The 12,983-nt window shown below is 41.3% G+C and overlaps 1 protein-coding gene across 2 annotated transcripts in view; it reads right to left on the bottom strand.

Moving 5' to 3' along the window:
- The window catches only part of EPB41L4A (erythrocyte membrane protein band 4.1 like 4A), a 385,559-nt gene that overhangs the window by 89,778 nt on the left and 282,798 nt on the right, over positions 1–12,983 (bottom strand). For both annotated transcript variants that reach the window (XM_077462290.1, XM_077462291.1), the window contains 3 exons: positions 6,296–6,387; positions 4,071–4,148; positions 73–194 (listed from right to left, as the gene is read on the bottom strand). In XM_077462290.1, coding sequence (XP_077318416.1) covers positions 73–194; positions 4,071–4,148; positions 6,296–6,387 — 292 coding nt within the window. The remainder of the gene's footprint in view (positions 1–72; positions 195–4,070; positions 4,149–6,295; positions 6,388–12,983) is intronic.

Here is a 12,983-nt window from a genome sequence, read left to right as displayed (position 1 = left end):
CAAGTCTCCCCAAAACTGGTACGCTTTTACTACTATAAAAGGATGCAACATATCAAAAGGGTGGTTTGGTACCTGGCTGCTGAGTAAGTGCTGATCTTTTGGGATAGGTTTTGCTCTGGTTTCTCTCTACTCTTTGGTCAGGCCTCGGAAGTTGGATGGACAGATCTCTGCTCATTTGTGAAGCCGTCCTACCACTAAACAAAAGGTATAAAAAAAAATGACAACACACTTTTAAAACATCTTGGCATATCACAAAACAAACTGCTTAAAGGTTTAGATCCATTCTTTATAACTTAATAAGAAAATAAGAGCATAAGTGGAGCTGTCACCAGTAGCAACCAAACAGGTTTCACCATTTATTATATGGAAAAGCTGCATTCTGACTGCTCACTAAGGAAAAACACAACTTTTATTCAAATATTCTTTCCTCTGGTTTAACTAAAGTAGCCCCCATATTTAAAAACGTTGGAAAGTTCTAAACAATGACCATACAGGATGTTGAATTATGTTCCAACCTATGACATAAAGTCAAGTGCACCCATAGCCGGTTTAGTGGACAAACACTTACCATATCAGGCAGGTAACCATGAATGGAAGGACAGAAAATTGCTTGATTCCCTCATCAACACAGTCAGTGCTGATGGGGGAATCCCTCCCACAGCAGTAATGTTTTGTGCCGGAGGGGAGCATTCTTGGCTGACGGAACACAATGATTACTGCTAATGGCTATAGCTGCTGGCAGTAACTGAATCCAAAAATCTGGCAGGCTGGTTTTACCCAAGTTGATCAATTTATGGACTTGGGTACAATCAGCTTGCCCATACATGGATCAAATTTCGTCTGGTCCTTGCTGAACGGGCCAAATTCCGATTCAATATAGTTCCTATTGTGTCTAACTGATAGGCAAAAACACAAATCACAGATGGGTATAACTGGCAACCTCAGCACCACATCCCAGAAATATCACAAAAAAAGATGAGTAATAAAACTTTAAAGGTGCTAATCGTACTCCCTCAGGAAAAGAAAAAGATACATAAAAATAAATATAAAATCATAACTTTTTGCATTATCAAAGTGTAAAAATTGGGTAGACAAATCCAGATAATTAAGAGCATGTTGAATGAATGCTATTATAAATACAAAGGCAGCAACCCCATGCACCTTCCGATAGGTAACTTAGCCAAAATCATATACAAACAATACATAAACCAAAGATGTAAGAAAAAGTTTGATATGTAGGGAAGGTGTCCCAAACTGTTTCACAAATTGAGCTTCTTCAGGAATTAATGGGGTGCAGAATAATGTATATCATCCAACACAACACATACATAAAAAACTGTATGTGTTGTCTTGGATGATATATATTATTATTATTATTATTATTATTATTATCCTGTGAACCCCTAAAGAAGCTAAACTTGTGAAACACGTCAGGACATTACGCCTTTCCTACATATTCAACTTTGTCTGGCATCTTTGGTTTACGTATTGTTTGTATATAATTTTACCCCATGGCACAGTGGCGGCTGGTGGCCATTTTTTGTGGGAGGGTGACAATCCCCCCTGCCCGGTCGATCAGTCCCTGCACTTACCCTATCTAGGTCTCGGGCTTCCTTCGGGCGGCGGGCCTCTGCGTCTCCTCTTTCCTCGGCTTCGCAGCAGCATGGCTTCCCATGTGTCTTCTCCCTCCTCCTGATCAATTGGATCACTGCTCCTCTCGGCCAATCGAGTCTCAGAACTTGCTTCCTGAGCCGGGATTAGCTGGGAATGCGAAGCAGGAAGACAACAGCGAATATTAATTCGCTATTGTCACACAAGTGGGTGGGCTCAGGGTGCAGTGGTCTGTCCCCTGAGCCCACCCTTTTTTTGAAGCCAATTAGAGCCTCAGGCTGTAATCATTTGCTTCTAAAAAAAAACTCCCATTGGAATACATGGGTCCAGCGCTCTGCATGTTAATTAGGGACCAGGTGCCCGGATTAGGGGGGTGGCACCCCTGTTTCCCCTATGGACAGGCCGCCACTGTTATGGGAAGGTGTATGGGGTTGCTGCCTTTGTATTTATAATAACAGTCATCCAACATGCTCTTAATTATTACACTTTGATAATGCAATAAAAGTAATGATTTTACAGTATCTCACAAAAGTGAGTACACCCCCCATATTTTTGTAACTATTTTAATATATATTTTCATGTGACAACACTGAAGAAATTACACTTTGCTACCATGTAAAGTAGTGAGTGTACAGCTTGTATAACAGTGTAAATTTACTGTCCCCTCAAAATAACTCAACATACAGCCATTAATGTCTTAACAGCTGGCAACAAAAGTTAATACACCCCTAAGTGAAAATGTCCAAATTGGGCCCAAAGTGTCAATATTTTGTGTGGCCACTATTATTTTCCAGCATTGCCTTAACCCTCTTGGGCATGGAATTCATCAGAGCTTCGCAGGTTGCCACTGGAGTCCTCTTCCACAGGTCTGGAGACATGCTTGGCCAGTCCATCATCTTTACCCTCAGTTTCTTTAGCAAGGCAGTGGTCATCTTGGAGGTGTGTTTGGGGTTATCATGTTGGAATACTGCCCTGCGGCCCAGTCTACGAAGGGAGGGGTTCATGCTCTGCTTCAGTATGTCACATTACATGTTGGCATTCATAGTTCCCTCAATGAACTGTATCTCCCAGTGCTGGCAGCACTCATGCAGCCCCAGACCATGACACTCCCACCACCATGCTTGACTGTAGGCAAGACATAATTGTCTTTGTACTCCTCACCTGGTTTCCGCCACACACGCTTGACACCATTTGAACCAAATAAGTTTATCTTGGTCTCATCAAACCACAGGACATGGTTCCAGTAATCCATGTCCTTAGTCTGCTTGTCTTCAACAAACTGTTTGCGTGCTTTCTTGTGGACCATCTTTAGAAGAGGCTTCCTTCTGGGATAACAGCCATGCAGACCAAGTTGATGCAGTGTGCAGCGCATGATCTGAGCACTGACAGGCTGACCCCCCACCCCTTCAACCTCTGCAGCATTGCTTGCAGCACTCATAAGTCTATTTCCCAAAGACAACCTCTGGATATGATGCTAAGCATGTGCACTTAACTTCTTAAGTCGACCATTGTGAGGCCTGTTCTGAGTGGAATCTGTCCTGTTAAAAAAGGTGTATGGTCTTGGCCACCATGCTGGCTCAATTTCAGAGTCTTAGCAATCTTCTTATAGCCTAGGCCATCTTTATGTAGAGCAACAATTATTTATTTTCAGATCCTCAGAGAGTTCTTTGCAAGAGGTGCCATGTTGAACTTCCAGTGACCAGTATGAGAGAGTGAGAGCGATAATACCAAATTTAACACACCTGCTCCCCATTCACACCTGAGACCTTGTAACACGAGTCACATGACACCGGGGAGGGAAAATGGTTAATTTGGCCCAATTTGGACATTTTCACTTAGGGGTGTACTCATTTTTGTTGCCAGCGGTTTAGACATTAATGGCTGTGTGTTGAGCTATTTTGAGAGGACAGCAAATTTACACTGTTATACAAGCTGTACACTCACTACTCTACATTCTAGCAAAGTGTAATTTCTTCAGTGTTGTCACATGAAAAGATATAATAAAATATTTACAAAAATGTGAGCGGTGTACTCACTTTTGTGAGATACTGTATATGAATTTTTTGCATCTTTTTCTTTTCCTTAGTTATAAACACAAATGTAAGTTGTTTCTTTGTCAAAATACTTAGCTAGCCTGAGCCTCCTTTTTACACCCACTTCTATCTCACAATGTGTCTATTATTATTATAGATACAATTACTGGTCAGGCATGATCTTCATAATTAGGTTAATGTGTTGTCCAAACATAACACTGCATATGACAAAAAACATTTACACAATGCAGATGAATTTTGCTTGGCTTAATTCCCATGTGAGGTCAGACGATGAACTATGTGAGAGGATACACTGAGCACTAGACATGATATCACAATGAGTCACTATCGGCGAACAAAGTCCAACCTATTATACAAATACATGCTTTAATAAGCCACAGATTAATGCTTGTTCATTCAACCCACCTGTACCTGTGCCGGGATCCCAGAGAGCCAAGCTTAGTCAGCTTCCTCGAAAAAGTACTTGAATCATTTTCTGGGATCCTTAAATAGGTAAGAAATATATATTAATATGTTTATAAAACATTTACCAGCTATAAAGAAGAAACATTTTAAGCATGTATGTAGAGACATTTTAGTATATTTTGCAAATATAGTAAGCTTGCAGCAGGTTTACAAAATGCAAGTTAAGACTGAGAATATATCGCTTAAACTCCAGACAGGTGGTGTCTCAGTGGGGGGCATAGATAGTTTCAAAAAACTATTAGATAAGCACCTGAACAACAACAATATACCGGGATATACAATGTAATACTGATATATAATCACACACATGGGTTGGACTTGATGGACTTGTGTCTTTTTTCAACTTCACCTACTATGCAACTATGTATAAGACACAAATTAATGTAGCTCTGTATCAATTAAAAAGGAAGTAAAGCGCCATTTTTTTTCTGACCTGCAAAAATAAAGGCATAATGTGCTAGTATGCATCGCATACTAGCACATTATGTTAAACTTACCTGCAAACGAAGCCCTCTTTGTCATTGCTGGAGGCCACATCCATGTTCTGGGTCTGTGGAATCCATCTGTGTGACTGGTCGGAGCTGCGTGGCATCACCCCCACCCATGCGTGTGGGAGACGCCGGTCATGGCACAGGGCTCTGAGGAAATGGCACGGATGGCTGTTCCTTCAAGGCGCATGCACCAATGACGTCATCGGCAGTATATACAGTAAATATCTCCTAAATGGCACACGTTTAGGAGAAATTTACAGTACCTATATAGGTAAGCCTTATTATAGGCTTACCTATAGGTACAAACAACACAGTGAGGTTTACTTCCGCTTTAATACTTTTGTTAAAATAATATTATAGCTAGAAATTGCCACATAAGCCATTTTTTTATTTAATGTTATTAAAAAATTACCTTTCCATTTCAATCTGAAGCTTGTGTCATTTTTTAAAATAGTCAAAAATTCAATGCAATATGGCAACCTGGAGGTGTTCTGTACACAGTTGGTGCACAGAACGCTTACAGAAATGTAATTTCCTGCTTGTGTGATTGGCAGACTGGAGTTTATTTACTAATACTGGAGAGTACAAAATCTGCTGCATAGAGACCAATCAGCTTCCAGGTTTAGCTGTTAAAGCTTAATTGAACAATCTGGAGTTAGAAGCTGATTGGCTACCATGCACAGCTGCACCATATTTTGCACTCTCCAGTTTTAGTAAATCAACCCTACTGATTTTTAGCAGATATTTGCAGGAAGGCACAAGTAAAGGTGTCACATACCCTGCAACAGGAATTTCATGTTTGGCGAGATGCTTTCTAATTATTATTTATTATGAAAGGGATGCAGACACTGCCGTTTTCCTTATTAGAACACTAAACGTGCATCCGGTGGTTATAATGAGTGCACATCCTCCCAAATCAGCAAGGACATAGTAGAGCAAACAGTTTTGTCATCAGAAGAGAAAAAGGTAGGACTCTGCTGAAAAGTTTGTTAAGATTCCTGCAATGCACATAGATCACCCAGAGAGCATTGTCTTTTTTTCAACAAAAGTGGAGTCACATTTTAAATGTATTGTTTAAATGCAAGCAGCGCAAGTGCTTGAATTTTACTTGGCATCAGCCTCTTGCAGTCGACTGTAAAGCAGAGCTCAGGCTGGAGGAGGGAACCAATCAGTTGTGCTGCAGTGCAAGGGCCATTATGATAGGCATAGAAAGGAGTGAACAAAAAGATGAGCCCATCAGTGTTTTATATGTGCACATATGGCAAGACTTCTTCTTTAACATCTAGGTTTGCAAGGGGTTGGGTATGCCCACATTGAGAAACTGTATTAAGGTTAGGTTAAAATGTAAGCCTTAGTCTAAGGTTGAAGGTTCAATGTATGGGTGACTGGGTGCTAAGAGGTTAGTGCAAGGTTATGGATTAAGGTTAATTTAAGTATTGTTAGGGAGGAGGTTAAACATAATAAAAGGGTTAAGGGAAGTTTTAAGGGGTGAAGGTAAGGGAAGGATTAAATGCATGGTCTAAGACAAGACTAGGGATCAACACATGTTGGAGGACACTGCTTTAATTTGTACCAAAAGCCCCATGTCAAACAAGGTAACATTTATGTAGTTACCGGTAATCTGTCATTTAAGCCCTAAACACAACTCGTATACTTTTAGGCATGACAATTTACCTGAAGAAGGTGTGGTGCTCTACACAACATTTCCATAGATGTTTACAGGTAACTTTGTTGCGAGTTTCAAAAAAGTAAGAGGTTTCAGTGCACTGGAATATAAAGACAAAGAAACCACGAATTACAAAATGTACAGCTGGAATGACATTACCTGCATACCACTGACTTATCTGGCGCAAAAAAAAATAATTTCAGTACAATTCCAGGGATGTATGATGGGCATTTATTCCTCAAAAATAAGAAAAACCATAACCTCTGCCTAATTAAATACAACTTTTTTTTTTTTTAGCTGGCAGCAGTCCATGCATAAAACTGACAATACTTGCCTGAAATAATATATGTATCCAAACGTTGAATGTAAACGTGATCTTAATTTCAATAAAACCTTTGATTGTGAAAAAAAAAAAAAAAAACGGACAATACTGTATGTACAGGTGTTTGATAAATTAAACAGAAGAATGTGCACTCTGATCCGTTCCACCCAGAGGTCTTCATACTATACAACTACTCAAAGCCACTCAATGGTGAACAGGACAAATAGAGAAGATGGATCTCAAAGATGGGATACATACAGCAAAAAAATCTTCCCTACTCTGTCCAAGGCTAAAAAATATTTTACAGAAAAACATTACATATAGTAAACCAACATTATGGGGCTGATTTACTAAAGGTGTAGAGAGAGCTTGTTCTATTTGCAAAGTGAATTTAAAGTGTCACTTAACCCACATCATAACAAACTATCAATAAATGGTGTTATTAATATTATTATTATTATTATTACATGCTGTTCATACTTTTTTCTATATTCTGCAAAAAACAAAACCTGGTTGATCCTGTTGCTCTCTATCTCCACCTTCTATCCATGTCCCCAATTCAGCAAGGAATTTTGCAGCTGTGGTGGCAACTCTGCAGATGCTCAGTTTTCAGTGGGTTTCTATGCTAAGCATTTCCTTCCTATCACATCTGAGCAGGCCATCAGAATCAATGCTCACCATCACACAAAATTAGCAGAAGGGGCCCAAAGGGTGGCGCTCAAGAGCTGAAATTCCTTGCGGTACGTCACTACGTTCGTGTTTGTGGCACGACAATTTGTGTAACGTTAGTATGCAAGACAAGATCCTGGCACACACTCTTTTAACAAAAATAAGATGTTTGGTTTTCCAACAATCGTACTGTGTGTACGAGGCTTTACTCATGTTTTGAATAAGCACCTACAAAACACTTTTTATGGCTTTTTTTATATTTTCAAGATGTTTTCTCCAGTGTAATGCACTTTAATCATAGATGATTAAACTGCCTATATTTAAAGCTGCTCATTAGCAGAAGCTGTGTTGTGTGGCATTATTTTCTGTTTTCATTTTTGGAAGAGGAGAGTAGTGCACTGGCCTCCTTTATGCAATTAAATAAAACTAATCTTTAATTAGAGGAAATTACACTTTCATCAAAAGGACTTCAGCCCAAAATATGTTGCGCATAGATTGCCTGAGTAATTAACAAATATCTCTCCCCGTGCTTTGAATTTATGACTAACAGCTAGTACCTTAATCCCACATGTAAAATGCGCTACGTTGATTCTTTTATTCAAGTGCTTATTTACGTGTTTTGAAGATAAAACCCTAAAGAGGCTGAAAAAAACAAGCAGAAAAGTAAAAGGGAAACTTTTATTTTATAGCTTGGAAAAGGTAAGGGGGGGTTTCAAAGTACAATGTAGAATTGATGGGCATAGCCGATTCTGCCCCATGCTCTTATTGAAGGCTGACAGAGCTCTGCAATCTAAACTGGGCTGAGGCAGCACCATCCTATCAAGAAAAGTACGGTATATGTCAAAACATCTGTCACAGCAGGATTTTAATGTGCATAACCCAGTGCAGTGATTCACTGAAGCCTGACCAGAACAGTGAACCTATGCTCCCTTCAAACAGAGAAAAGCAAAGCAGGCCCAAAATGACAACATGGCTGCTTTGTGAGCTGACAAGGGTTTGTGTATACAGACTTCAACAACTTGAGTTCCTTTTATTCTCCTTTTAATTGCTTTAAATGGCTTCCAAGTAACACTTGATACAACCAAAAAAATGATTACATGCTCCTTTGGAATATTTCAGGTCCGAACTAAGCCCCCAACAGTTGCTCAATCTGAAGCATTGCTATTGTAATACTATAACCCTACTTACTGCAGCCAATGAACATTCTAAATCTTCTTCCCATGCCATATCAACCCATGCCGTAGTAAGCTAAACAAAACTGAGCAAAAAATTACAAGGGACTGACAGCCAAGATGCCTAATCAACAATAGACCTTTGTTAAAGTAGAAGTTCACCCTAAAACTAAAATCTCTACATATACAGGCATTCACAAGCTAAGACTAGCCTATCTAGCCCTTTTTGTAGCTGATACCGCAGCGGAAGCTCTGCGAGGAGACAGCTGACAACGGCTGTGAAACGAATGGGAAGTGACATCATCCATAGAGTTACTATGGGGCTTCCATTGTCAGATGCCTCCTCTGTACCCGCCTCCACAGGTCAGTGTCGGACCGGACCACAGCTTCGAAAAAAGTATGTATAGTGATTTCTTCTTTACAGGGCTAGATAGGTTAGTCTTAGCCCTTGTACACACGGTCACACGGTCGGAGATTCCGACAACCAAATCCGTTGGAGTAATTCCGTCGGATTAATTCCGGAAGAGGTCCGGAAGTGATGTTGCATACACACGGTCGGACAAAGTTGTCGGAAAATCCGATTGTACATAACGTGATGACGTTATTACGTTACAACGGGACTACGTTCAGGCTAGTAGCCAATAGCTTTGGTATAGGAATTTGATCTGAGCATGCGTGGCACTTTGTCCGTCAGAGTAGGCAACACATGATTGGAGTATGTCCGATCGGAGCATTTTGTAGGAAAATTTTACCGGCAAGTTGGAAAAGTTGGTCCATCGGATATTCCGACGGAAACAGTCCGATGGAGACCACACACAGTCGGAATATCTGACAAAACGGTCCGATAGGACACATTCCATCGGAATCTCCGACCGTGTGTACAAGGGCTTAGATTGTGGGTGCCTGTGGATTTACAGATTTTAGTGTTAGAATGAACTTCTACTTTAATGATTTTACATATGGCAGTAAGATACATATATACATACACAGTAGATAAAAATAGAGGAGTTCTATGGTAGAGAATACACTTTTATTTTATAAAATCAACATTGTAATAACAATGCAAACAATAATTGTATTTGACAATCCAATATAAGCTTACTTAAAAATTTTCCTTTCATGTTGTGAATTATTATTATTATTATTATAAACGATTTATATAGCGCCAACAGATTACGCAGCGCTTTACAATGTATAAGGGGGGACAACACAATTACAGTACAATACAAAAGGTACAGGCGGGCCCTGCTCGTAGAGCTTACATTCTAAAGGGAGGGGGTGGTGGTACAAAAGGTAATAGCTGCAGAGAATGATTTGATGAGGGTGCTGGTCATCTCTTTCCACAACTTTCTGAATTCCCTGCATGCTTTGCAACCTCTCATCTGTTGTTTATTTTCAATTTCTAAGGACATATTCCATTGTACCTTGCCTGCAATCAGTGAATCCTGGACAGAGTCCACCTCCTGAAACTCCTCTAAGGGCTCATGTACACAGAGCAGTTGAAAACCTTTTCTTTGAACGTCGGAAACCCGGCAGCTGCAAATCGACGGTGAAAAACGTCCATTTTACGGCTTTTACATACCACGTCTATGTGAGTTTAGCAGCAGTTTTGAGCGTTTGAGGTTAGAAGCATTTTTTAAAGATAACCTCAGGAGACCCTCGCAAGTGCCCACAATGCATTAAAAACTATTAAATTATTAACTATTTCAGCCATTCTGTGAATGTAAACTACAGTCCTAAATGTGATTTTTCTGCTTTCAAAAAAATATCTGTAACCTCTACTGCCTCTAAACTACTATAAACGACTAAGTGTACATGTACACATAAGATGTCATAGAGGAGAGCTCAGGGGCTGCTGAAAAAAACGTTGTGATTTTTAGCAGGACTGTGGCAATGTGGCGGACAAATCTGACCCTAAGTGACACTTTTTGGAAACCAGTGACACCAATATAGTGATCAGTGCTAAAACAATGCGCTGATCAATGTATAAATGATACTGGCAGGGAAGAGGTTAACTACAGGGATGATCATGGGGTTAAATGTGCTCCCTGGGAGTTGTTTCTAACTGTGGGGGGGGGGGGGGGAGTGGATTCACTGTAGGAAAAGAGAGATTGTGATTCATTTTAGCCGAAGCATGATCTCTCTTATCCTCCCTGACAGAGCAGTGGTGTGTTTTGTTTACATCAGCTCACCGCTGCTCTATCTCTCCTGTGAAGGATCGCGGGTCGCGGTGTTTCCAATCACAGTGGGAGTGCCGTGCCAGCGGTGGTGCATGGAATTACATACAGGTACATGATTTTGCGTACCCGGGCTGCCCTGCCCCAGTAAATGTATGGGGGGAGGTTCCGGAAGCTGTTAAAGAGGGATTCCACCTAAAAAAAATATATTTAAAGCCAGCAGCTATAAATACTACTTTTAATAAATGGACACTCACCTGTGCCGGGTTCCAGCGATGCCGGCAGCCGAGGCCGATCGATCGCTCGGCTCTCGGCTGCTGCCGTCACCATTCTAGGTGAGGGAATCAGGAAGTGAAGTGAATCGGTTTCACTTCCCGGTTCCCTATTGCGCATGCGCGAGTCGCGCAGCGCAATAGGAATTGTCTGCGCTGTCACTGGGACCCGTGTGTATCCCAGCAGACAGCGCGGCAGGACAGGAAATGACATAGACTCCCATGTGAGTCTATGCCCGGAAGTGGGTGTAAATACCTGTCTTTGACAGGTATCTCCACCCCCCTCCCCCCTGTAAGGTGCCAATTGTGACACCGGAGGGGGGGAGGGTTCCGATCAGCGGAAGTTCCACTTTAGGGTGGAACCCCGCTTTAAATTGGATGTAAGGTAAAAATTTTTTGCATAGAGTGGGTATTGCATAGAGTGGCCTTGAACCTCCTCTTTTGGAGTCCCATTGGCACTCTTGGCTCCTCCTCTACTCCAGACTTAGGAAGCCGAACCGGGTTGTGTGCGTTCACTGATACACACAATGTTTGGCACTCCCTCCGGCTTGGCACCCCCCCCTCCATGACTCAGCTAAGCATATAGGTATGGGGGGGGGGGGGGGGCACTACTGAGTTACTGCATACAATGCCTATTTGAAATTAGACGGTCTGGCCATTGAAACGACCGGAGAGCATGGACCTGGAATGAAGACTGGGTGAAAATGGAAACACCGTGGCACATTATGGCACAAACCTGAAGGGGGACCATTTAAGGAATGCAATATAAGCTATTCTATATTAAAGCTTTGCTAAAGCTGAAAAAAAATCTCTAAGTGCATCAATTATGCTTTAGTAATTCCAATCAAAATCTTTTATTTTTCACAATTTGACCACCTGCATTTACACTGGGCAATAGCCTGATTTCAGAGTTAGCTTTAAATAAATGTTTACACCTGGCTTCAGTAGCTCAGGCTTTCATATAAAACAGTAGGAACCTTTACTTTTGGCATCAAACGTATTGGGTTTACATGCACACTGTGTAGACTTGTGAACTGCTATTAAACCACTCTATTAAATCTGACCTTTTTGTAAAATCTCTTAAAAATTCTTATGGAGTGTGTGTCAAACCCTATGCCAAGTCAAGAAATGTTGGCTGAAGTGCAGCACAAAATTAAATAAAATAAGTTAAATACATTCTAATATATAATTTTATTAATAATGGAGAATATGAAAATGTTGATAAATTATGAGAAACACTTCTCATTTAGCACCAACATAGTGATGGCAATTCTCTACCTACTGCCTGTAAAATCTATAGAAATGAACTCATTAGGGACCAATGAGAAGAGGGGGCCATATCTACCAGCAGTCTGCTATAGGTGGTGCTCACAACACCAAGTTCTCTGTGCCAAAAGCTATGGATCCTAATTTTTTTAGGAGCAGTAAACTTAATCTTGCTGCTTACCACTGGCCACTGTTACATACTGTAGTTACACAGTTACCCTTCACATCTTTCAAGATGTCGCCCACCAAAAAAGCTCTGAAATAGATGACTAAGTTTGACAAATATTGCCAAATGGACAGAGAAACAGGATCTACATCAGATGAAGGTAAGCTCCCTTCTCACACACCTACCAGTCAGCATCTGAAACAGCAAATGTTCTTGTTGCCAACTCTAATTGCCAGAAGTAGATCAAGGTTAAGATATCCTTCATCCCACAGGATATCCATAAGCTTCAAGATAGATCAAAATCTGAAATTTGCCTGAGTCACATGGAGCAGCAACTCTGGTCATAACAATGGGCCTTTAGCCAAATGCACAGGCAATTACAAATTGTCAAGCAAAAACAAGATGAATAGGCCGATTGGCGCCAAGCGCCGCGCACGTGCAAGCGCCGATGCGCACGGGCGCGCGCCCGAGCGCCAGTACACACACCAGCGTCACCCGGAGCGCACACAACAGTGCGCACCGGCACCAGCATGAGCACGCTTGGGCGCACGCCGGTGCGCACCAGCGCCTGCAGGAGAGCGCACCACCGCGCGCACAGGAATACGCACACCAGCACGCACCGCCGCACATCGGCGCACACCAGCGCGGGCAG

Source organism: Lithobates pipiens, unplaced genomic scaffold, assembly GCF_037356315.1.
Source record: "Lithobates pipiens isolate NorthernLeopardFrog02 unplaced genomic scaffold, aLitPip1_a1.2 Scaffold_3, whole genome shotgun sequence".
In the NCBI taxonomy this organism is placed as follows: Eukaryota; Metazoa; Chordata; class Amphibia; order Anura; family Ranidae; genus Lithobates; species Lithobates pipiens.
Note: the sequence above shows the minus strand (reverse complement) of the source record. Positions and strands in the feature narration are given on the sequence as shown.